This window comes from Oncorhynchus nerka, linkage group LG17, assembly GCF_034236695.1.
Source record: "Oncorhynchus nerka isolate Pitt River linkage group LG17, Oner_Uvic_2.0, whole genome shotgun sequence".
NCBI lineage: Eukaryota > Metazoa > Chordata > Actinopteri > Salmoniformes > Salmonidae > Oncorhynchus > Oncorhynchus nerka.
Genome location: NC_088412.1, coordinates 44790793 through 44817530, shown reverse-complemented (window position 1 = coordinate 44817530; position 26738 = coordinate 44790793). Strand labels below are relative to the sequence as shown.

The 26738-nt window shown below is 42.2% G+C and overlaps 1 protein-coding gene and 1 pseudogene across 2 annotated transcripts; both read right to left on the bottom strand.

Annotated features, from left to right (window-relative positions):
- Positions 1 to 1273: 1273 nt before the first annotated feature.
- LOC115145311 (paired mesoderm homeobox protein 1-like) lies at positions 1274 to 11323 on the bottom strand. 2 transcript variants are annotated; one of them, XM_029686784.2, is made up of 5 exons: positions 10339 to 11323; positions 6466 to 6641; positions 5035 to 5216; positions 2202 to 2263; positions 1274 to 1907 (listed from the first exon to the last, which is right to left on the bottom strand). In XM_029686784.2, the coding sequence occupies exons 1-5, from the start codon at positions 10583 to 10585 to the stop codon at positions 1852 to 1854; spliced, it is 723 nt and encodes a 240-aa protein (XP_029542644.1). In that variant the 5' UTR covers positions 10586 to 11323; the 3' UTR covers positions 1274 to 1851. The 2 variants fall into 2 exon arrangements, with proteins under 2 accessions (XP_029542644.1, XP_029542643.1); XM_029686783.2 differs by lacking the exon at positions 2202 to 2263 and having other exon boundaries at positions 10339 to 11317.
- Positions 11324 to 16713: 5390 nt separating this feature from the next.
- Positions 16714 to 25274, bottom strand: LOC115145535 (RAB6-interacting golgin-like; annotated as a pseudogene).
- Between the last annotated feature and the right edge of the window lie 1464 nt (positions 25275 to 26738).

The following is a 26738-nucleotide window of genomic DNA, read 5'->3' as shown; positions in this document are numbered from 1 at the left end:
CCAAAGTGGGTAATGCAGTCAAAAACCAATACAGCCAAAAGCAAACCCAAACACTGCCTGAAAATAATAACTTTCTCATACACACCAAGGTGTACTAAGGACAAGGTGTAAAAAGGCTTGGACCGAACTGCTGAGATGTCAAACATCAGCAGTTTACAACAGGTAATGAAGGGCCAGTGAGTAGAAACACCTCTTGGTGACAGCCGCTGAGCACAACGAGGCCACTGGGCCCCCAGTATTAGAGAGAGGATTTCCCTCCTCATAAATATCCGCTTTTTAAAGATGGAATATTTCAGTTTGTAGTAATCAGCACATCGGGAACAGCTTGAGGTTTGAAGAGTCAAATTATTCTGAAGCAGAAGTCTGTCTCCGGGTTATAAAACACTTTTAAGGGGACTTGCACAACTTCCAAAAACCCATTTCCTCTCCAAACAGCCACTACTTCAAAGGTACTAATTCTTATATATATTTGTTAAACAAAGCCAGTGTTGGAAATGGTCTCTGTTGCAGTGGTCGAATGGAAATTAGACTTGCTGTTACGGTTATTTTAAAGTATGAAGGTTCTCCTAATGGATAAGTCCTCTTTGGATAAGTCCTTCCCTTGAGTCATAGGAAGGTAAAACTAACCAAAGTAAAAAAAAATTGATATGATTCACTTTGTTCACTCAGGGGCTCAAAAAACTGCATTCTGAAAGTAACATGAAATGATTCTAAAAGCGATTCACATCTTTATATCCGTTTAAGTACTTCATGTGGATGTCACGGATGGATGGTGCAACTCTCAGATAGTCTTCAACCCTGTGAGTCTGACACAGTGGCTTTACTTTGCTTGAAGTGTATTTTATTCATATACATGATTATCTGTTACAAATAAAGGATATCATACCAAGATTAAGAGAAACTACAGTCTTGGATTCAGAAATAGGTTACATTAGCCTTTCCGGTATGGTGTACCATTACATGAATCGGAATGCATCGGGAGAAAAAAAAGTTTGCTTGTCAGTGGCATAAAATAGAAAGATACAGTATGTGAAAACTAAAATTCTTTAAAAGTATAAATGTTTGGGACCACCCAATGGATGAGTCCTTGTTGTTGTTTGTTGTTGTTGAGCGGAATGTTGCTCATCCCATCCCTGGTGTTATAATCCTATTGATCAGCTCTATTATAAAAAGACATTCCATTTGAAAAGTAGCCCATACTGGTGTCTCCTCCTCAACCCCAGCAAGGCACTGTGGTCTTGAACGTGAGTCCAACTATAGACGGACACTGACAGTCTGACAATCAGATTTATTTTGTCCGGGTCTGAGAGAACACCTCTCCATTGATATCTTTGGAAAATGAGCCTTTCATTCAGTCAACACCAAATTGAAAGAAATAATAGAAACTACTGAAGCATCCAGTCTCAGTCTCGATTGTCTTTGGTATCATTGGAAGGTACAGACAGCGGCATTTCAGCGATGCTCAGGACAGGAGAGAGGCAGCTCACAGAAACAGCCTCTCAGATTTCCCCCGCGTCACTTGTTTTCTCATCTGATGCTTCAGATATGAGGACAGTATAGGAAGCACGTCCGTCACTATAGCGACGACGCTCTGGAGCGAGAGGAGACTTCGAGCTAAAATTCCATGGAGGGTGGTCAGATCTTGATCATCCCTGTGGGGGTCAGGCTGGGGTCTGACTGTCTTTCTGTGTGGGACAGACGTGAGAGAGAGAGAGAGAGTCCCTGCTCCTGCCCCCAGCCCCACCGTGAAGCACTCTCTCTCCCCCCTCTCTCCTCAGTTAACCGTGGGCACCTGGTTCAAGCTGTACTCCTTGGCTTTGAGCCGCAGGTTGGCGATGCTGTTAGCCATGTTCATTCCCTGGGATGTATTGGGGTTGGAACATGTGGGGGGGTAGGTTGCCATGGTACTGGAGGAGAGAACGGAACAGAGGGAAACGGTCAGATAGAACTGTAACCAGCGGCGATCGAGCCAACATAGCAGTGTGAGTTCAACTAGAATAGCATCGATATTAACATCGCAAAACTCATAATGAGGAAAAACATTAAATGTGTTGAATTGTTCATGGCTGTGAAAGTCAAGATTTTGGTAGTGTTTTTAATGATGGCAATGTTTTTTAATTTTTTTTATATCAAGACTACAAGCCAAAAAAAAGAAAAAAAAAAGAAAGGAACCACATGTAGTAAAGTGAAAGAGTACTTGCTTTCTGAGGGCAGCATTTTCTGTGGTACTCGCATTGGCCCTCCCTCCGGCATTGGGTACCAGCTTAATAAGAATATATAAATGGTGTTTAAATGTATGTGTTAGCACGACCACATTAGTGTGATAGTATTCACTGGTATTACTTCTGGTCATGTGACTATCCACTAGTGCATACAGCCAGGCCAGAAAAGTGTTCCCCACTGAGGTCCAATTGGAGAATGGAGCTTTTGGCTGTAGCAACCAGGTCAAACCTTTTATACTGAGTTTCATAAGGGGGGGATTACTGTAAATCACAACCAATGTAACCAGAGTCACAAAAAATCCTGCCCAGTGGAGCCTGCTGTTGCTCTAATGTTCATTACTTGGTTTTGTATTGCAGAGAAGGTCGCAAGGTTCAACAGTGGATTTAATACAGTTTGTTTTCAGATTATCACCTCCTCATGAGGGTCATTGGATCTCGCCCCATCCCTTCTGTTAAGAAGAATTGAGAGAAGGAAGAAAAAGAAAGAGACTGACCTTTTTACAGATACTTTATAGATCTAGGAATAGGACTAGATCTATATTGTGCAATGTCACCATATATTATACAAAACATTCATGCATAATGGTTTGGAAATATAGGTCTCCGATTGCAACTGCCATGGACAGGGTATCATTAAAGTACACTAACATTAAAAGTTTGGGGTCACCTAAAAATGTCCTTGTTATTTTTAAAGAAAAGCCATTTTTTTGTCCATTAAAATAACATCAAATTGATCAGAAATACAGTGTAGACATTGTTAATGTTGTAAATGACTATTGTAGCTGGAAACGGTAGATTTGTTTTATGGAATATCTACATAGGCATACAGAGGCCCATTATCAGCAACCATCACTCCTGTGTTCCAATGGCACGTTGTGTTAGCTAATCCAAGTTGATCATTTTAAAAGCTAATTGATCAGTAGAAAACTCTTTTGCAATTATTTTAGCACAGCTGAAATGTTGTTCTGATTAAAGAAGCAAAAATAACTGGCCTTGTTTAGACTAGTTTAGTATCTGGAGCATCAGCATTTGTGGGTTTGATTACAGGCTCAAAATGACCAGAAACAAAGACCTTTCTTCTGACACTCGTCAGTCTATTCTTGTTCTGAGAAATGAAGGCTCTTCCATGCGAGAAATTGCCAAGAAACTGAAGATCTGGTACAAAGCTGTGTACTACTCCCTTCACAGAACAGCGCAAACTGGCTCTAACCAGAATAGAAAGAGGAGTGGGAGGCTCAGTGCACAACTGAGCAAGAGGAAAAGTGTATTAGAGTATCTAGTTTAAGAAACAGATGCCTCACAAGTCCTCAACTGGCAGCTTCATTAAATAGTACCCGCAAAACACCAGTCTCAACGTCAACAGTGAAGAGGCGACTCCGGGATGCTGACCTAGGCAGAGTTGCAAAGAAAAAGCCATATCTCAGACTGGCCAATAAAAGGAAAAGATTAAGATGGGCAAAAGCACACAGACACTGGACAGAGGAACTCTCAATACTCATTTACAACATTAATAATGTCTACACTGTATTTCTGATCAATTTGATGTTATTTTAATGGACAAAATGTGCTTTTCTTTAAAAAACAAGGACATTTTTAAGTGACCCCGAACTTTTGAACGGTAGTGTATATGGAAAGTCCTTGGAGAGAGTGTAGAGCTGGAGAAAATAAAATGAGAGAGAGAGAGAGAGAGAGAGAGAAAAGAGAGAGAGATAAAGAGAGAGGGGGGGGGTCTGACTGAATTTTATCACTGAAGCTTTGATAAACAAGGTCATGCTTTTCTAACATTACTTATAGCACAAATCCCCAAAACTAAACACACTATAAACTAAACCTGACTATTGTTTATCAAAGCCAAGGTTGAATAAAGTGACAGTTTCCTTGGATCCAGGTGGCAAGAGGACCAAAAGAGGGATCTATAGGGGTTAGTGTAAATAGGAGGAGTATGTACAGGTGAGTGTAGAAGGTGGGGGAGGTGAGATGTAAAGGGAGGAAAATGAAACAACAACAGACAGCAGTGGGGTATTATGGAAGGGAGATGGGGCTGGAGGTTAGGGGTGGTGGGGTGTTAGTGAGGGGAAAGTGGGCTGGAGGTTAGGGGTGGTGGGGTGTTAGTGAGGGGAAAGTGGGCTGGAGGTTAGGGGTGGTGGGGTGTTAGTGAGGGAAAGTGGGCTGGAGGTTAGGGGTGGTGGGGTGTTAGTGAGGGGAAAGTGGGCTGGAGGTTAGGGGTGGTGGGGTGTTAGTGAGGGAAAGTGGGCTGGAGGTTAGGGGTGGTGGGGTGTTAGTGAGGGGAAAGTGGGCTGGAGGTTAGGGGTGGTGGGGTGTTAGTGAGGGGAAAGTGGGCTGGAGGTTAGGGGTGGTGGGGTGTTAGTGAGGGGAAAGTGGGCTGGAGGTTAGGGGTGGTGGGGTGTTAGTGAGGGGAAAGTGGGTTGGAGGTTAGGGGTGGTGGGGTGTTAGTAAGGGAAAGTGGGTTGGAGGTTAGGGGTGGTGGGGTGTTAGTGAGGGGAAAGTGGGCTGGAGGTTAGGGGTGGTGGGGTGTTAGTGAGGGGAAAGTGGGTTGGAGGTTAGGGGTGGTGGGGTGTTAATGAGGGGAAAGTGGGCTGGAGGTTAGGGGTGGTGGGGTGTTAGTGAGGGGAAAGTGGGTTGGAGGTTATGGATGGTGGGGTGTTATGGAGGGTTTGGGGTCTGAGGTAAGGGTGGTGTTCAGGAAGGGGTAGTACGGTTAGATGTGATTATTGCTAGAGGAATGGGTGGGTAGAGTGAGAGAGGGAGCCTGAGGACGCAGGGGAGTCAGGACAGGGGCGAGAGGTTCTACCTGTAAGGAGAGGCACTACCCCATGACAGGTAATCGTTTGGGCGGGGGGCAGGGCGGGGTACGATGGGCTGCTCTATGGCCGTGACGTCCCCGGAGTAGGACTTGAGGAGCGAGGCGTTCTTGCTGGCCAACATGGCGCGCTCATTCCGACGGAACTTGGCCCTTCTATTCTGAAACCACACCTGGAGAAAAACAGCAGAATGTGAGAGAACATTCTCATTCAAGGAATTAACATACATTGGACCCTCGAATGAAAGCAGTCCAATTGATAATGACAATAATGATATATATATAAATGACAGTAAATAAACACATTTTAATACCTTTTATAAATCCTTTACAATATACATCTATGTAAATTAGCACTCATATCTTTATACAGTATTTTAGAACTTATATCATATCTAGCTCCTAAGTGTAATGATATTAACTACTTCTCCATGACATCCATGTTTTACATTTTTACAATGTGTAAAATAGGTTTACATGCATGTTCGAACAGGCAATTCTTCAAACCTTTGTTCATATCTATAGATACTGTAACATAATACAGCCGTATCGCTCAAGCATGATAACCAAACACTGTCCTTTCAACAACCAAACTTCCTCACAGTGCTTCGAGCCTGTGACACTCAACCACACACACTCACACGTTTTGTTCTTCACGGCGCACGCACGCACGCACGCACGCACGCACGCACACACACACACACACACACACACACACACACACGCCACAAGTCTCCTTTATTAGTAGATCAAGGGGCCAGACTGGGATTACTAATAATGGCGTTCCACACTGAAATCAAATCCATTATTTAACGCTTTGGGAGCGCTGAGGCTCTTGGAGGCACAGTGTCCACTTACGCACTACTTCAGGAATGAGCCCAAAGTCTCTTTTATCAAAGGATTTCTGCATCTCACTCTGGTACGCATTAATCGCAGATGTGTTTGCTCTCTCTCTCTCCTTCTCTCTCTCTCTCTCTCTCCTTCTCTCTCTCTCTCTCTCCTTCTCTCTCTCTCTCTCTCCTTCTCTCTCTCCTTCTCTCTCTCTCTCTCTCCTTCTCTCTCTCTCTCTCGCACACACAGACACACACAAACACACACACACATACACAACTGTACCATCAAGATCTACCCGAGATGATTGAAGAATGTGTAGATATTGTACACTATCTTGTCCGAGTTACGTAAATAGGCTACAAGGTTCAATTGGTCCTATTAGTTTCCATAATGAGAGTCTAAGTGCCTGGGGATCACCTATTAGGATTTTGCTGAGGAGTCTTTCTTATGACGAGGGGGGGGGTCCTCTGTGGCTCAGTTGGTGGAGCATGGTACTTGCAACACCAAAGCTGTGGGTTCTGTCCCCGATGGGTCCACCCATACAAAAAAATGCATGCGCGCATACAAAATCGCTTACTATGGTCCTACCTGCACCCGTGCCTCTGTGAGGTTGACCCTGCGTGCCAGGTCCTCTCTGACGAAGGCGTCAGGGTAGTGTGTCCTCTCAAACACCCTCTCCAGAGCCTGCAACTGGCTGCTGTTGAATGTAGTTCTGTTCCTTCTCTGTTTCCTCTTTTTCTTCTCCTCCGCATTCAGCTGCTCATCTACAACACAACAACAACAACAACATTGTCAGACGCAGGAAATAGGAGAAGAACTGTAGACATCCGCCTTTGCGCTGGAACGGGATTAGCTATAATCTAACTATAGACACGAAAGTAAATGTCCGCTCACTGTTTGCGGCCTGCTCCGAATATGTATTTTTATATCCCACATTTGATTATTGAATTTATACACATACATGTTCACATAGACAAGCACACTACCATGTTTAGACTATGATTGTTTTTCGTGTGTGAAAACTCTATTTGAGCGAAAACTCTATTTGTGTGAAAACTCTATTTGAGTGAAAACTCTATTTGAGTGAAAACTCTATTTGAGTGAAAACTCTATTTGTGTGAAAACTCTATTTGAGTGAAAACTCTATTTGAGTGAAAATTCTATTTGAGTGAAAATTCTATTTGAGTGAAAACTCTATTTGAGTGAAAATTCTATTTGAGTGAAAACTCTATTTGAGTGAAAACTCTATTTGAGTGAAAATTCTATTTGAGTGAAAACTCTATTTGAGTGAAAACTCTATTTGAGTGGTCCACAATGTGCGTTTTTTTTCTGTATTTTGTATTGTAAATGATTGCGTCATTGTTGAGGGACACTTTAATAAACGTCTCTAACTCAAACTCTACTAGGATAGAGATATACTGTGTATAATATACGGAATACAGGCACACACAGGCTTACGGTACACATAAGCACATTTCTGGTCAAGATCACCATATTGTCATCAAGTGTGTCCACTGTGTACTATTTTCTACAACTCTCGTGGCAACACGCTCAGGTTATTGTCATCATGTAGTGTGATGAGAGAAGGAGCGAAAAGGCTTTTCTTGTAGATCAGAAACTATATCTGCTTCATTTCTCTTCTCAGAGGATGTATGACCTGACTTCTTCTATGATCTTATTGTGCTAAGCATTACAGACATTTCTACTGTTGCTACAGTCATGTGTTAATAAAAAAATAACCCTACACATCCACTCTGCGGGATAGTTGCAATTGCATACTGAAGGACAAAAAAAATGTACTGTTTCCACAATACATTGAGGTGATTTTTGTCCATCCATTGTAGAGGAAGCCTATGGTGAATGTGACATGATTAAGCCTTTCTGAGTGTATCATTGAAGGCCTAATCTCATAGCAATAATGATTTTGTTGCAAAGCAACAACGCGCACACATTTGCACTTTTACACATGCATTGTGTGTGCCATTGTGTGAGACAGAATAGAGTATAGTTTGGACTATTTTACCAATCACATTATCTTATCTTAAGTTTGGTTATGATGTGTATAACAAGAATGCATGCAAGCCAATAGCGCAGTCCTAAAATAAAATACTAAATCCGTATCTTATCCATGTCCACATTTCATATATGTTTAATATCAGGAAAATACAAATATCAAGAATATAACCGGACAGACTAATAATACCGAAACAGAATGCGCGCTTGTCCATCCACATTGAGAACACAATTCCAGTGTTAATTCGCGTGTCTTAACCATAGGATATTATTCATCTGTAACCACATTTTGAATGCTGTAAAGCTGCAATACACTCATTTAAATATTGTATTTCGTTGTAAACTAACAATGGAAGAAGAAAAACTGCCAAGTCAAAAGGGGCTCGCAGCAGACCACATTACAGGACTTAAATGCTAGTTGTGTTATTATTGCGTAATTAATATGAATTATATGTACACTATTGTAATGGGCTTGGAAAATGGCCCTCAAAAATAAACATTTATAAATTTAGCATGGAAAAATGTAATATACACTATTTTCACAAGACAACACCTGCCATAATATTATAATCATAATATTTGTTTTTGGATACAATTTTGCGGATTTTTTTCCTTGATAAAAAGGCTAATGTGTCATTTCGAAATTAACTTAAAACATTAAGCCTAAATGAAAATCACTAGGCTAATTCTGCACTAGGAAAATGTTTGTCCCTGGTACAGGAATGGATTTAAAACATGTTTTTATTATGGGAAGGCTTACGACATAATCATTTTAACACATTCGGCCAAAAGTGCAGTTATTGTTTTCTGACTGAAAAATGGTGAGATGCTGACCTAGCACACTTCCAACAAAGCTTTTAGGTGGTAAATGGAGTAAAAACCACTGCATTAAAGCGGATGGTTATAAATAATGTGCATTTAAGCCTAAACCAAATTATAATAGTCTCGAGCCTACTGCGAGGTGACCCCCCCCCATGCAAAACTCGTTTTGGGAATCTGTTAAAGCTCGTGTGAAAATGCTGCTAATATATTGTCAAAGTGAGAGAATTCACTACAATGATTTGTTTATTGGCTTTCTTGATGGTAATTATCCAAGCTATGTGCACCTCCTAATATCACAACACTGGTATTGTTTGTTTTCGATGAATGTGTTTAAGAATTCCAAACATGACACAAACATCCAACGTGATTCATTAAGGAACATATTTATTCTTGAGAAGCAGATCAACTGACGTTTCGTTAATTGATCCGGTACAGAGCCATGTCTAGCAGACAGATCAGATAATTATGCCAAATGATTAGGTATAAATATGCGGAAGTTGTTTGACAAGCGAAATAGCTTTGAATTAACGACATCACCTAGCGCCTTCCCTTACCCATGTCTCACACACCTCTCCTCGAGGTCCGATTTACCCATATCATAACAATAACAGTCATTAAACACTAACGTTTCTGTCAACCTCTCCAAATGACTCTGGATATGAGGGCGTATCACCCGGGACCTGACTGGTTTATTTACTCTCTCAACGGCATGGCTGAGTGGGAAAAAGCACTACTGTGTTATTTAGCTTTTACTGGGGTGTAATTCAAGTTTACTTCAGTCTCATCAATCGCCTTTTTAAAAGAGTCATAGACAAACCATAGGTCAGGTTATCCTGACCCATTTTAAGTAATCTAGGCAGTTGTGAACGGCTCAATAGTAGTGGTTTGATTTATTATTGTAAAGCTTGACTTATTTTACTGACCATATCCACCAACATTGCCATACTTCGTTGACATCAAAGTGTTAATGGTAAATGAATGGCCATTTTTAGTGTAGCCGTCAGAAATGATATATTACCATGAGTCACGAAGGATTGCTTCCATGCGCGCGGTAGGCTGGACAAGCCTGGACAAGACTTAATGAAAATAGATTAAAGTAGCTTCCAGTAGCCTGTGTGATGGTCATACAATTCGTGGCTCCAAAGAGTCCCGCTTAAATTACAGATGGCGCACACCAAAATGGGTTCAACCATCAAAAAATGCGGATTATTTTGCGGATTAAAACCCTCTCAAAATTGATTTATATACCCTATATAGACCTACACTCTTAGAAAAAAACGGGGTATCGAGAGCATAAAATGAGTCTTCGGTTATTCCCATAGGATAAGCTTTTGAAGAACAATTTTTGGTTCCAGGTAGAACCCTTTTGGTTCCAGGAAGAACCTAATTGGGATTCATGTAGAACCCTTTTCCCAGTGGGTTCTGCACGGAACCTAAACAGTTCTACCTGGAACTGAAAATGGTTATCCTATGGGAACATCCTAAAATCCCTTTTGGAACCCATTTTTCAAGATTGTAGCCTGCATTTGCTAATGTAGCCTAGAAAATATATTTCTGCGTTAAGGTGTTGATGACAACCTCAGTCCCGAGTGTATAGGCTGCACTTGGAGTGCACTTTGCACTTACTCTCCTGCTGAGTGGTGTCGCTCCCACTGGTCAGCCCAGGGGACTCCAGCATATTCCTCCCCGCCTCACCGACACTCTCGTCCGCCTGGGTCCCAACCCTTTCTCCGGCCTCCTCCAGGTCCAACAGGTGGCTCACGGAGAAGTTCTTTTTGGCTTGAAGGTTTTCCAGATTGGATGTAATCGAGCTCTCCAAACGATTTGATATCGTTGCTTGCCTGTCCATTCCATGTGCATAGCTAGAAGTCATGACGCAAATAGGATGCAGTAGAAGAAGAAAAAATGGAGCAATAATAATAAGCGAGCCAAATTGATCCCAGAACTCACGAACTGGAACAGCGCTTCCAAACCAGCAGAGAAGCCTACGTTTTCCAAGCAAAGCAAAGTTGCGGCTCACATCCAGACGGAACAGTAGTGGTAAACCAAACTTCTACAGACAGAGGAGAAAAGCTTTTCTCCTCGTTTGTTTCCCGGTATCACAAATCTCTATGCATCTGGCCCATCCATACACGCGCATAAACAACAAATATAGGTCACCATATAAAATCACAGCATCCTGCAGCTGGGTTTTCAAGAAGTACTCTTAAAAAGCCCTGTCCCACTTCCCACTCCTGTTGACTCACGGTCGCAACTGACTGAGTTTAGTAGAAAGTGCTGATGGCGAACAGATGCGCTCGTGTGTGCGTAAAGCTGGCTCGGCTCAGCTATGGCACTGAGAGGCTGGACGCCGCCGCCTTTCTTGGAGCTATTGCTTTTTCTCAGTGAGAATCAGTCGACATTCTCTCTCTCTCTCTCTCTCTCTCTCTCTCTCTCTCTCTCTCTCTCTCTCTCTCGCTCTCTCTCTCTGTCTCTCTTTCTCGCTGCTTCTCTCTCGTCCTGCAACTTCAAACGAGCCTCACGCTGGCACGCTGCGGATGCTGCCTGTACCAGCCGGGGAGTAAATGAAACACCGAGACCCCTGGGAGGGTATATGGACCCTAATAGGAACCCGTAATTACTTGGCGATGCCTTTGTGCTGTTTCTGACGTTTCACAGACCCCCTCTCTATTCTCCCGTCCTCCTAAAGCTCTGCCCTCCACTTCAGCAGCACACACCACACCAACAACATATCCACCACCCAGAACCCACTGATTAAGGCTTTTAACGAACCTTTGGCAACCTTAACCTAACCCTTAATTGGAACCAGCAGCACGAAGAGCTCCGCGAGCTCTGTAGGGGAGGCATAATTATCCCCCAGTGCGATGATAGAGCCAGTAAAGAGATATTAACTGTCGGGGTACTCGGCCACAGATCAAATCACTATTACTGCACGGGATTCAGCCGTGGCCCATGCCTCCATTTTCCTCAGATATGTGGACATTGAAGGATAGGTCATACTGTAAATGATATGTTTGATAAAAGCTTTAAGAAGAGACATTGACAAGACATTTCGTCTGCCCGTTGCAGCTATTACATGGATGGCTACAATAGGTAAAGTTCAACATAATCCCAACATAAAACAATGTCAACCAATATATTATTATTAATAAACTGTGATGTTGCCATTATTGTCATAGCTAAGTTTCCCCCTGGCACTCAATGGTACAACCAAAACCAAACCCCAGACATTCTATTAGGCTACACAAGCCGTTGTCTGACAAACATATATTTGTTAGACTTGGGTTTAGAATTGGGGTCTCATTTTGTGCACGCTCTGAGTGGGGGTCTTGACAGGAGGGCTAGGGGTGGGATGTAGGAATGAAGGAGGGATGGGGAATGACGGGCGGGGGGGGGGGGGGGGGGTGTCCATGTGTTTAGATGGGAGCTAGGAGTAGACTATATAGGCTCCAAGCTGCTATAGACATCCCAGCTTCCATCCCCTGATCTGGGAAAAGAACACTTGATGCCATCAAAGACATGCAATTGAATCCAGATGCGCTGCTTTAGTTCTTTCCATGTATTTAATTTAACGAAGGCGCGAGGGTAAAGTAGACTTTTTCATCATTAGTTTCCCCGCCAGATTCTCTCTTCCTGGCTACACGTCCATGCTGGTGCCAGCGTAAAAAGCCTCCCCAAAAGTCTCGACCTAAACCTCTTCTCTTCTTAAAGTTCCATATACTATTTTCACTCCAGCTTAAAAATATATATAATACGAGAAAGTTAAAAGCCTATCATTCATGTGGGTCTGACCAAAAAGTCAATGTAACTCCATATGAAATGTGCCATCCTATAGGTGTGACCTTACCTTTGAATCGACATTGTTTCCACGTCATTTCAACCCCAAAATCAATGTGATGACGTTGAATCAGTGGGAAACTGATTGGATTTGCAAAAAGTAATCAAAGGGCATTTCGTCTTTTTTCATTCAAATGTTCATCTAAGTCCAATGGCTTGTTGAAATGTTTTGTTGAATTTCACGTTGCATTTACGTTAGTTGACAACTCAACCAATTGTAAATCAAAACTCAACATTGAACTAATGTCTATGCCCAGTGGGAGTGTACACCTAAGGAACCAACATTGATATTATAATTTTTTTTTAAGTCATCCTCAGATGGAATACTCATATGTATGCCTTGTTTAGCGTGGCACATGTATGTACTAAATGTCTTATTCAATGTAGTAATGGGAACTTTTATGAGAGGCGAATAGAAAATCAGTGTTAATGTTTTTATTTTCATTAAAAAAAGTTCAAATTATGAACAAAACGTTTTATAATTCATATGTGTGCTTAAAAATCAGAAACATCGTTGCCCATCTTACAAGGAACCAAATATCCCCCTGCGATACAGGTGCGTCTTTACGCACGCACACTTTATAGGGCAAATGTAGGCAATCTTTTAATTTGAAATTTTTACATGATATGTTTACTATTTCAATTCATTATTGAACCTTGTAAAACGTAATAAGCCCAGATTCACTGAGATATTACGAACAATGGAGAAGATGAAACTCATTTCATGTAAATGGCAAGCGACGAAAGTGAGACGTGCCTCAGTCACCATGAAATACCATTATTGTAGTTATTATTTGCCCCCTATTGCCTTGATGTAACGACCTTCAATTCTCAGGTTCAATAAGACCCTTTGATCACACACTTCACACTTACTTTTGGCCTGTTATTTTTTTCCATTACAAATCCAATCATTGTTTCGTGCATCTAAGGAATGCACTCTGGTTATTCAAAGAGTAGCTACAGAAATAAGGGAAACGTAATGTACCAGGATCATGTTGATACGTAGGCCTGTTTGTGGAAGCAGCTGCAAGTAGATACAGGGATACAGGGAATCGTATAGACACGTCATAGAAATATATTTTTCATATATAAGTCTTCAGTTTTCAAGCTGCAATAATTGTGTACCACAATTAGGCCTACAGTGCTGAAAACATTTATACAAAATGAATGTTTGGGAAGCTGTTTAGACCATGACAGGAATACAGAAACTGTAATAACAATAAATACATCAATACTATATAACAAGGCATTTATAATGAATTAAAATTGAGATTTATAGCGCAATGACATAAAAAATATGCATGCTCTAAGCATGAAACCGTTGCCTACAGAACAGTGCAACAGCAGCGGTTGGCTTTATAATCAGAATCAGCGCGGGTGAATTAATTTCACTCGCGCAGGGCTTTGTAAACTCTGTGTGTTGTTTAATCGGGAACAGATTGTTTTGTCGGAACACCACACACAGGCAGTTCGCAATTAACGCTCAAAGTTCTTCTTAAATAGAGTCAGAGAGAGAGAGAGAGAGAGAGAGAGAGAGAGTGGCTCATGTCCCTTCAGCCAGAAACCAGTCCCAAACCGCGAAGAGGTGCCTGAAATTACGCACACACTATGCCGCACCGGCAATACCGTTATCAATACTATCTAAGTGGACAACTTTGTAGTAAATTATCTACTGTTATTACCTCGAACCAGTTAAAATCAAATAGCTTCTGTGTGATAAATTGATTTAGATTATCTCAATTAGAAATTTACAATTTGTATTATATTGTTATTGAAAGCATCTGCCAATTGTGGATTTTAATGTATTCAGAACAGATCTGACGATGAGAATTCCCTTGTTGCTGCAATCAGGGATGGAGAGGAGGGGTGTGGGGGCTGTGGGCAACACATGGTATCCCGTACAGAATATGGAAAGTCAACAAGGAGGCCATTTACTCTCAATTAGGTAAATAAGGTCCAATCAGCACCAAGGGTCACTGGACAGCACTGCGGTCAGCCAGCCATGCCGGCCGATAGAGACGCATGCCGCCGCCTGAGATGGGTGCACGTCATTCAGCCAAGGAAAAGACAAACTTTTACTTAAGACACCACAGAATCAACAACAATGCAATAGAAAAACACAAAGTGTGAGTTTTCATTGGGGTTGCGTAAGCGCTGGTTGGTTGACCATAGCTGCAAGTAGCGTTTTCAATGTCAATCAATGCTCATTATCCTCACACGAAATATTTTTCCAGAACAATTTCAAACAATTTTGATACAATTGTTATTTTACCTATGTGCATTTATTCACACAATTATTTAAGCATAAATGTTTAACAAGTGACGAAAATTCTAACTAAAGACCAACTGAAATCATATTCGATAGGCTATTGACTTTCGTTCAATAAACTATAGGCCTAGCACAGTTTCTAAATGATTCATTGCAATACAAATGTTGTTTAAAGAAAAAATGAATATGTCTGATTCCAACTGTGTCTATTCATATAGGCTAGTACTAGGCTAGGCCAGGTCTAAATGATTATTCTACTGCTGATAGTCGTTTTCAGGCGATGTTTATTTGCCCAAGAGTCGTCCAGCGTCACTAGCAACATGAAAATGCAAAAACAGATTTTCTCCAAAAGGTCAATTCAGGGTTCATATATATATGCAATGATTAATGATTCATCGATTTCAATATGGCTGTGATTAACACATCGGCCTACCCATTTAGAAATAACTTCATGATAAATAACTTGACCCAAGAATCTCAAATATAGGCTACACATTGGCTTGTTAGAGCCTTTTCCACAAACACTCGTTTTTACCGCCCTAAGTAAACTGCATAGAGACTTTATGCAGTGCAGTTATAATTTAACTCTCCACCATTAAGTATAATTGACAAATAATTAACAAATATCAGTTGTTTAATGTCAGTGTACTTTTTCCTGATAGACCTGACTTGAAATTAAACGTGTACTTTTCCATATACATCTTGAGGAATTGTTCGTGGTGGAACCAATGTGATTTCTTTTAATTAATGAATTGGCAATATTATTTTCGTGTCTCATAGATCCGAGCTGATCTCTGCGTTCACAAGTGAAACAGAATGGTGAAGGCAGCGATCAGCCTGAGGCTAAAATAACATAGCATATTCATTCATTAAAACATTTGGGCATATGCTATTCGTCCTATACCTTAATTAATAATCGTTTGTGCAAATTATATTAATTTCATTATTGGGCCAACATTTCCCATAGCCCACAGTGCCAACGTCAAAATTCAATAACGCCGATGAGCCAGATGGCGGAGATTTTCAGTAAAAGTTGATCTCACCGCTTCTCTGTGGTCGGTTCTCGGGTTACACGGCTTTTCTCAACCTGTATAGGGACGCTAGCGCCACATAAATCACACAGTGCTCTAGAAGTCCGCCGCTCTCTGAAGTTGTTTGGCCCCACCGCCTCACCAAACCAAATGGCTAATAGTCTTTTCCAATTCGTGTTATTGTAGTCTTCTACCTTATAGCCTATAGATCTCAAAATCATTGGGCCAATACCCCAATTATACTACTGCTGAATTATCAAAAACTATAAAAAGCTAAATGAAAAGTCAGCTCTGATTTTTACATTTTGATTGATCCCATACAAGAAAAGTCGCTAAACTATTTTCTGGGGAAGCATAGGCCTGCACGCAACTAGCCTTTAAACATTCTTCAGTAAACAACACATTGTTGTTATTAAAACAAATTAGTAAAATATAATTTCAGGCAGGATATCAAACGCATTAAAGCGGTGACCTGTGAGGTGGAGGGGACATTCAGTGGTCACTCACTACTCGCTAACTAATTAAAATACTTGGGTTTATGGTCTCTCTTTCAGACGGCCAGATGTGACCAAATCGCTGTAAAATCTCAGAGTGGTTTACAGAACACTGGACTTTAAAATGACTTGAGTTCGAAAATATTCTCAGTTAATTCCACCCGGGCAGCACAAACTCCGAGGAATCCGTTTCACCCAGATACCCTTCAGCGGTTCAGTTAGAAAGACAGATTGAAACAGATCATTCAAAATACGTCTTTCTGAAGATGAAAATGACAAAAACAAAACCTATAAATTAGATATAAAAGACATACAGATTTCTTATCCATTTCATTATAATACTTTATTCACATTAATTCAACAGACCAAGATGACATGAGCAACATATTAACAAGTGTTACTGTTAATAGGTGTTGTGCAGTTGCATATGTTCAGAAAATATGTATTTTCTTTAAAAAAAAGAAAGGACAAAACATACCTAAATACAAACTGCAGTGTAAAATAAATGTTGAAATATCCACCCGCTTTAAATAATCCCATTTCAATACAAAACGTCAGATATGTTGGGTTTAAAGGTTAAGAAAAAAAAAAGTATACACAATTGATCATTTGGTACCCGGGGCACACACAGGGATAGAAAGTTTGTTCTACACACAAAACAACTATCTGCAGCACATTCATATTAGATTAAAAAATATATATTGCTGTAGACACATTTGTTCCACAGAGCGCCACTGAAAACCAGCTCTTCTAAAGCCATAGTGGTACGTAACGGCAGTAACATGCCGAGGAGCAGTTTCTTCCCAGAGAATACATACATACATTATGAGATATCACCTTACCATTCTGCAAGTCTTTACCAAGGAAGCCCACTGTGACTGGCAGAGCCTAAGTTGGGGTTTGAGAAATACCAGCACTTGATAGCAAAACCCCCAAGATAATATGTTGATCTACGACATACAGACAGACTAGATCTGGTACAGTGCTGCTTTATTGAACATTAGTATCTTATATTCATCTGTACCCTGGAACTGCACAGAGAAACGTTAACCACCTCCTTTCAAACCAGACCAACTCTAAAACGGATATGCTTTCAATTCTACATTTTGTTTCGGGAAGAAATGATGGGAGAGAGAAAGAAAGAGAGAGCATTCTCTTTTGATGTAAGGTCAACTGTTGTGTAAAAGAAGAGCTCGAGGCAGAGCATTTTAGACACAGCCACATTAAGAGCACACAGACAAAGCGTCCCCAACAAACAATAACAAAACACTCATGTTTGTTCCACAACGAAGACTCAGTTCTCAGTGAGCTAGTTCTCAGGCATCACATGCATACAAATCTGGGTAAGAGTGGGCAGCATTCCCTCCCTCTTCCTGGGACCTTCTCTACTCCCTGCTTCTCTGTGGCACTCATCCTCTGTTTCTCCTCCTCCCGCTTCTCCTCGCTCTTCCTATCCTCCTCCTGCTCCTCCTCTGTGGCCTGAAAGGTGTAGTTGCTGCAGCAGCTCCTCCAGCTTGTGGGCCTTGCATAGCTTGTTCTGCCGGATGATGGCACAGGTGCTCCATCAGTTGCTCTTTATCTCAGTCTTCTTGTGTAGGTCCAGCTTGGCCGCCACATGCCCAGCCTCCGCCTTCTCATAGCGCTTTCTGAACAGGAAAGGAGAGAAGACGGATGGAATTGGGAATATACTTAATAGTTTATTTTGTAGCGATTCGTGGAATTTCAGAGAAAAGGGACTGCACCTGTCGAGCGAGAGCCGTTTAGAGCGGCAGGAAGCATAGCCATAGCAGTTAGAGCGTTGGCCAGTAACCAAAAGGTTGCTTGTTCAAATCCCCGAGCTAACAAGGTGAAGAACCTGTCTATGTGTCCTTGAGCAAGGAAGGCACTTAACCCCAATTGCTCCAGAGTCGCTGTTGTTCATGGCAGACACTGGCCGTGACCCCACTCTCAAAGGGTGTTGCTAGGTATTACTGCACTGTTGGAGCTAGAAACACAAGCATTTTACCACATCTGCAAAGGAGCTGTTTGTGGACTATAGGAAAACGAGGTCCGAACAGACCCCCATTAACATCGACAGGTGTAGTGAAGAGGGTTGAGAGTTTCAAGTTTCTTGGTGTCCACATCAACAACGAACTATCATGGTCCAAACACAACAAGACAGTTGTGAAGAGGGCACGACAACATGTTTTCCCCCTCAGGAGACTGAAAAGATTTGACATGGGTCCCCAGATCCTCAAAAAGTTCTACAGCTGCACCATCGAGAGCATCCTGAGTGGTTGCATCCCTGCCTGGTATGGCAACTGTTTGGAATCTGTCCGTAAGGCGCTACAGAGAGTAGTGTGTACATATATACTAGGCGGTGTCAGAGGAAGGCCCAAAAATGGTCAAGGACTCCAGCCATCCGAGTTATAGACTGTTCTCTCTTCTACCGCACGGAAATCCACAGATCCACAGATAATGGAATCTCTATTGCACTCCACAATGCCCTTTCCCACCTGGACAAAAAAGGAACACCTATGTGAGAATGCTGTTAATTGATGACAGCTCAGCATTTAACACCATGGTACCCTCAAAGCTCATCACTAAGTTATGGACCCAGGGACTAAACATCTCCTTCTGCATCTGGATCCTGAACTCCCTTAAAGGCCGCCCCCAGGTGGTAAGGGTAGGTAACAACGCATCCGCCATGCTGATCCTCAACATGGGGGCCCCTCAGGGGTGCGTGCTCAGCCCCCTCCTGTACTCCTTGTTCACTCATGACTCCATGGCCAGGCACGACTCATTACTAAGTTTGCAGATGACACAACAGTGGTAGGAACGATCACCAATGATGATGAGACAGCCTATAGGGAGGAGGTCAGAGACCTGGCGATGTGGTGCCAAGATAACAACCTCTCCCTCAACATGATCAAGACAAAGGAGATGATTGTGGACTATAGGAAAAGGAGGGTCGAGCACACCTCCATTCTCATCGACGGGGCTGTAGTGGAGAAGGTTGAGAGCTTCAAGTTCCTTGGTGTCCACATCACCAACAAACTATCATGGCCCAAAGCCTATTCCCCCTCAGGAGACTGAAAAGATTTGGCATGGGGTCCTCAGATCCTCAAAAAGTTCTACAGCTGCACCATTGAGAACATGGTTGCTTCACTGCCTGGTATGGTAACTGCTCAGCCTCTGACCGCAAGGCACTACAGAGGGTAGTGCGTACGGCCCAGTACATCACTGGGGCCAAGCTTCTTGCCATCTAGGGCCTCTATACCAGGCGGTGTTAGAGGAAGTCCCTAAAAATTGTCAAAGACTCCAGCCACCCAAGTCAAAAGACTGTTCTCTCTGCTACCGCACAGCACGCGGTACTGGGGCGCCAGTAGGTCCAAAAGGCTCCTTAACAGCTTCTACCCCCAAGTCATAAGAATGCTGAACAATTAATCAAATTCACATTGAACCCCCCCCCTCTTTTTTTTTACACTGCTGCTCCTCGCTGTTTATTGTCTATGCATAGTCACTATACCCCTACCTACATGTACAAATTACCTCGACTAACCGGTGCCCCCACAAATGTACTTGGTACCCGTACCCCATGTTTATAGCCTCGTTATTGTGATTTACTTTTCTTGTGTTACTGTTTGATTTCATTTTTTTAAACTTTAGTTTATTTAGTAAATATTTTCCTAACTTTATTTCTTGAACTGCATTGTTGGTTAATTAAGGGCTTGTAAGTAAGCATTTCACGGTAAGCGTGACAAATAAAATTAGATTTTAAATATGTGTAGGGCAACCAATGAACTTTGATTTGAGGGAGAGTTGGGATATGCAAAAAAACACATTTCCAATTCACACAAAATATAATCACCCACCTAATTATTATTATATTTAGGGCCTCACCGGGGGTTTCCATTGAAAGCGATGAAATACTGTTTTTGCAGGCGGTTGATTTCCATGTGAGCAAGACCCCAGCATGCTAGCTAGTGCTAGGTCAATCCAACCCTGGCTGGAAGCTATAGTGAGTGTTAAATCCACTTCAATCAGTGTAGATGAAAGGGAGAAGACAGGTTAAATAAGGATTTTTAAGCCTTGAGACATTGATTGTGTATGTGTGCCATTCAGAGGAATGAAGAGGGCACGACAACACGTCGTGAATGAGCGAGACAAAATATTGAAGTGCCTTTGAACGGGGTATAGTAGTAGGTGCCAGGAGCACCGATTTGAGTGTGTCAAGAACTGCAACGGTGCTGGGCTTTTCACGCTCAACAGTTTCCTGTGTGTGGTTCAAGAATGGTCCACCACCCAAAGGACATCCATCCAACTTGATACGAATGTGGAAAGCATTGGAGTCAACTTGTGCTTGCAACCCTGTGGAATGCTTTCAACACTTTGTAGAGTCCATGCCACAACAATAATAGGCTGTTCTGAGGGCAAAAGGGGGTGTAACTCGAGGTTAGGAAGGTCAAATCCCTGAGTAGGAAGGTGGCCCTAATGTTTTTTTTACACACAGTGTATATTGTGATGTATTGAAGGAGTACTCTGAATAACCTGTAGGAGGCATTGTTTCCAGGGTTGAATGGAGGCAACAAAATCACAGATGTTCGTATGAGCACAGCACAGACTATTGTGCTTTTTTGTTGGTGATACAAATAACAAAAATGTGTGTTAGTACATTAATTAGGTGAATTAACTGAGCATAAATAGACTAACTTATATTAGTTTGAGTGTGGTGAGTCCTAGTATCCATAGTAGGGAACAGGCTAACCCTCCCGCGTGAAAAATGATCTTGATTGAACAGAAATACATCTCTGTAGCAAGGATTCTGCATGTTCTGCCTTCAGTGTCTACCTTGCAGTGTTGTAGTCCCAGCTGGCCTGCTTGATCACACCTCTCAGGATGCCAGTGTCATTGGCATGTCGGCCAGAGTCTTTCTGGATCCTCTTCTGCTTCACAGCCTTGGCCTGGGTCTGTTTGGATCAGGATTCAAACAAAACAGGAAGTTGAGTGAATTTGTGCATGATGTGTAACCAGGAAGTTTCTCTATTTAACAGAAAGTGTTCATACAAAACAATTGGTATCAGAGAATAGTTAGGACTGATAATATGAACTATGGGTCATGTCCTTACTTCTCAGCGATGGTTTTGGTCATGAGGGCTTTCTTGCGCTTTTCCTCTCTTCTTTCATCTTTTGGTCTTGCTGAAGCAGCTCTATGCAAGTCTTCTCCGCCTATAATACCAACGTGGAGTCTTTACACAACACAGAGAAAGGCAGTCAACAGACATAACTATGCATATGATCTATAAACAATAAAGGACAGTCAGTTAGTAATCTGCCAGTGAGTGTCAAAAACATCACTGACATGTCAAATGAAACTATGATAAGATCATCATAACACATGGCTCTATATCTAACATAGCTATTATATCAAAGACTGACTAACAATTCCATCTCTTGTATTTCCAACTTCTTGGCAATCGGTGGTTTGACCTCTGCTGGTGCAGGGGCATGGTCTATGGCAAGGGGTTCTTTTTGGCTGGATCCCTCAACAGGCGTCGTGAGGGTGACGATGGACTGACGGGCTGAATGACAGCCTGGGGCGGGGGCTTAGTCAACTGCGGGGGGGGTCTTAGTGAGCTGCTGCTCGGGTGGTTATGCAGGCAAACTGGGTCAACTCTTTTGCTGAGAAGCTAACAGGAGGGCTCTCTCTTGCTGCAACTTCTGCCGACTCTGGTTAGTAGCAGCCAGTTTCAGTCCACGACCTAAAGCCACCTGCACGGCCTGGTCTGATAAATGAGGTGAAAGAACAGATACAGAGATACTGGATACCGATACATTTCACTGACGTAACAGCCTCATTTACGAACGAATGGATATCTGTGGAAAGCCGACAGATCCTCTATGGCTAAATTATGCTAACGCATTAGCTTGAAGTCAAGTTGAAGTTACCTTTCTGCTGCAACTTTTGTAGCTCCTCTTCCCGAAAACCCTGCCCTCCAGCCGTTTAATATCGCAGGAATTTAGCGACAACATATTTGTTAACTATTAAACTAATACTAATACTAATAAACTAACTAATCAAATTAAACGTTTAGCAAAACCACCAGCTAAAAATGTCCAAAGTTAATCACATTTGAGCAAAAATTGAATCTTTGTTTGTTGATGCCACGTCAAACAACCCAAAAGACAAATAGGACCAGTGAAGGGACACTAGAGTACCTGTTTGAACACACAAAAATATTCAACTGAAATTCATCAGTGAGCAAAAAGCTTATTGTTTTATAATGGCAAAAGTAAAATACTGGCATATACTTTGGATGCTAGTATGCTTCAGAGCCAGAGTTTGCCCATAAGCACTGGCCTAGGGTCAGATTTCCCTGACACCATTGAAAACACTATTTTGTTGTTGTTGCCAGCCTTCAGAGATAACTTTCGGCTTCATAGGTCTGTCACTGACTTATTTGTCAAACCCTGTACTCAATATTTGGTAAAAACAAAAGGACAAAACCAAACATGGATTATTTAAGTAATATTTAAGTCATTTCACAGGAAATATCTGTTTATCTCGTCTTCCTCTTTACCTAATCAAACTCTATCCTAATCATCTCCTTCAATTTACCCTTGGGGGTCAGAGGAGTCAAAGGTCAATGAAATAATTTTGCAATGCTTAACAGCATGAAGTTCAAATAGACTGGATAGAAAGCAGAGGGATCCGAGCGATAAGTCAGGGATCTATGTTTACTTCATCAGTCACAGTAGACCTATCGCTTTCTGCTGTGGAGTCAGTGGACTTAATAGCCATGGCCAGGCCATTAAGTGCCAGATGGCCGCCAGGGTTAGGAAAGACCTGCTGCTGGTCATTTAGAGTGTGTTGGCTGCTTGTGTCAGGGCATGATCTTGGCTCCCTGATTACTGGGATGTATGGGGGGGCCCTTATTATAGAGAAGACATACAGGGACACACAGTTGTTATAGGTGGGGGAATGTGATGGTGGGGGAGGTTTATGGCTTTTGCTGATGGCTGTGCAGGGTTCAAAGGTTCATAGTGTCAGAGGACAAGCTTGCCGCTCACGTGTGTAGGGTTATGGCTGTGTGTGTGCAAAGCCTGGGAGAAAGTTCTTTGTGTTTGCCCCCCCCCTTTTCACGTACAGCGACTAAGCATCAATTTGGAGTGCGTTTATTTATGTCTTTAGAACAGAACCTCTCTGAAGGTGGAATGTAATGAATAAATACAATCTATGTCCATGAGGTCCATAACAACATGTCACAGAACGGACGGGACATCTGGGACATTCATGAAAAAAAAGAAAAAGGACCATTTATTTATCATCAACTTGAATCTCCCTCATTTATAACCAGGATTCATTTATACTGTAGTACAGATGTTAGGACAAGGAAGTCACCGACAGCATGATTTCTTACAGCCCAATGAACCAAAAAAATATGCATGTACAGTAATATGCAGTACAAGAAAAAGGGAAGAATTCGTAGGGGACATGTGTCAGAAGTCAGATTGAACCAAATGTTTTGCTGCAGATTTAAAAAAACAATGAATAGATGATGCTCTCTCATGAAATACAATTCAGTTTAGTCAGAGAAAGACGAACAGGGGAATAAAATGAACATTATGTGTGATATTGGAGTAGTACGCGATAGACCTTGTCATTTTATTTGCCTAAAATAATGGAGAAAATTCATATAGCTAGTATAGTGTTGAATAGACAATGAATTTGAATGTCAAATGGGAGTGTGCATTATCATCACAATCAATCAGGTTTAATAAAAAAAAAGTGTGAGTGACTAATAGGGGTGAGGGGGGGGGGGGGCATGCAGCAAGTGCATGCGTTGCCCTTGCCCTCACTGTCATCCATAATCTTCGCTTTTAGTCAAACAGGAAACGGGCCAAAAGATAAACAGCCAATCTGAGGGGACACATCTCAGAGAGTCAGAGGGCTCAGGAGAAATTGGGGATGATTGGGGGTCAAACTGTACCCGTAGCGCCGAGGTAGACGCGGCGGCGCATCTAATTGCTGTTTAAAAAGCCCATATGTTTGTGGCTGCTCTGACCCCTCTGTCCCCCTTCCCTATCCAACTCCAGAACAGCCTTCCCTGCTCCTGTCCCAAATTTGTTCTTTAATTTCCATCCCTGACCTCTCGTCCTGCCATCTGCAGTGAGTTTGGAGCGCTGACCCCAGTTGACATCATGCACACTGTTTTGTCTTTATTTCTCTCCCCCTCTCCCGTTTTCTGTCACTCTCTCTCTCCCCCCTTTTCTGTCTCTCATTCTATCTTCCCACCTCCCACATACACACTATTCCTATATCCTCTTTTGGAGGGGAGAAAAATGGGAAAGATATGCACAATTCCCACTTTTTTTCTTATTCCTCTCTCCCTAGTTTCTACCGACTTCTATTGGTCTCCCTTTTTTTCCACTCTCCCCATTCCATCTCCCTAATTAGGTGTGCCTGCACTGGAGTAGTTTCAGATATATTAATATTCAATGTGCTGTAACGTTCTGCTATGTGGGTTTTGCTGTCCCATGGAGTCATTGCCAGAGTCCCATTGCCATCATTATTTACCCCAAAGTGGCTCTAATTTTGTGCCATGCTAAACCAGTGCCAAACCCTCGTATAGCTCTTGGAGAGTCTTCTTCTCACACATCTGAACAGAGGTCTGTGCTCTGGGCTCAGAGGTGTCACACCTGTAGAAAATAGAAACACAATGAAACAATGGAGCCCAGTCTATCTGTCTCACCTGCCTCCCCGCTCCCCTGTTTCCCCTGGCAGCCCTTGTCTGTGCGGTCCTTTGTACACACCAGCGAGCTGACCTTTGTACACACCAGGCCTGACATCCAGCTAGCTTCAAGCCTTGGCAAGGGAGCCAGAACCCCAGGCCCCAGCCCCAGAGCTAAGTAGCAGGTTGGAGATTTAGTTGGAGGGGATGCAGCATCCATGCGGAGATCCAGCCTGTCAGTTTGTCTTGAGATGATGTTGGTAAACCATAAACAGTAGGATGGGATTGATACACAGAGAAAGAGAGATGGAGAATGGGCCAGCCTGGGAGGAGATGTGGAGATGCGTAGATACTAAGTTGATTAGGGAAGAGACATGGAGTTGGAGCGAAATGTTGTTGAAATGGGGATGTGGTTGAATGAATAGTTTTGATCTAGACTGGACTTGATAACAGCTACAGATGACTCACAGAGTACAGAGCTCCCATACAGCCAACTGTCATGGTGATGACAACTGGTTAAATGGTCTGCTACAGGCTTCGTCCAGTTTCCTAAAGGGCCTAGATTGTGGAATCAGAGAAGCACATGAACAGAGAAAAAAAGCACTTTCCCTCGCAGTGACACAACAATACTCAAATACAAACACACTAGTTGCCTCCAGCACGGCCCCACAATTTGGACTCAAAATCACATTCTTAATCAACTTATTTTTTAACTATGGCACATTTAATCTGCTATTGTTTTGTTCATTACTGGTTTAATAAATGTAACTGTGGGTCTGGCGGGCTCACTGTTTCTCATCTCAGCCTTGTCCCAGAGTAGAGCTCACATCTGGTCCCAATCAGGAGAGAGAGAGAGAGAAGAAGGGGGGAGAGGGAGAGAAGAAGGGGGAGAGAGAGGGGCAGAGAAAGAGAGAGAATAAGAAAGAAATTAGAGAAAGAAAGTGAAAAATAGAGAGAGAGAATGAGAGAGAAAGAGAACAAGAGAGAGAGAATGCATGTTCATTTGCAGTCCATGGTTTGGCAGTAGTCTTCATGTCCAACGGTCCCTCATCCATCTCTCCCCTAGAGCTACATTAGCCTCGTATAAGGCCTCTATTCCAACCCATTCGCCACACCCTTATTACCTGATTTAATTACATTTTAAACGAGGGGAACAAAACTAACAGCAGTCATGGATTGGGTTGTTAGCAGCCTCAGGGCTAAGGAGACCCTGCTGAGAGCAGAGAGTAGAGATTTATGGGCTAGAAACGCCTCGCGCCAGCCTCGTCAGCCTCCACGGACACTAATTGAATTAGAAAGGCCTATGGTTGGTGTTCTGTTGCTATGAAGAACAAAATGAGTCATTATTCCAACTAAAGACCTGTTATAATCTCTCCCTAATTTACAGCTTTTTGCCTAGTAGGGATTTTTATGTTCTTTATAAACAATTACATAAAATGTATTTCATTATTTTTAAAACCCTTCTTGGAGACATAATGAAGTAATAAAACAATACATATGTTGTTTGAAATGAGAGGTCGTACACTTTGGGGGATTACAAATGGATTAATAGAAAACATTCCTGTAAACAAGAGTGTATAAAAGTAGGAAGGCAAGGCAGTGATGTTTGGCCTCAAGACATCTGTTGTGATTGGATACAGTTGTTATCTGGCTTCTAAACTAATCAGGAAAAGTTGCATGATGG

Coding starts and splice junctions, on each gene's coding strand:
- LOC115145311 (XM_029686783.2), bottom strand. CDS start 10,585: ATGACTTCTAGCTATGCACATGGAATGGACAGGCAAGCAACGATATCA. Junction 6,642..10,338: donor CGACACCACTCAGCAGGAGA/GTAAGTGCAAAG, acceptor GTTGTGTTGTAG/ATGAGCAGCTGAATGCGGAG. Junction 1,908..5,034: donor GGTAGTGCCTCTCCTTACAG/GTAGAACCTCTC, acceptor TCTCTCCTCCAG/TACCATGGCAACCTACCCCC.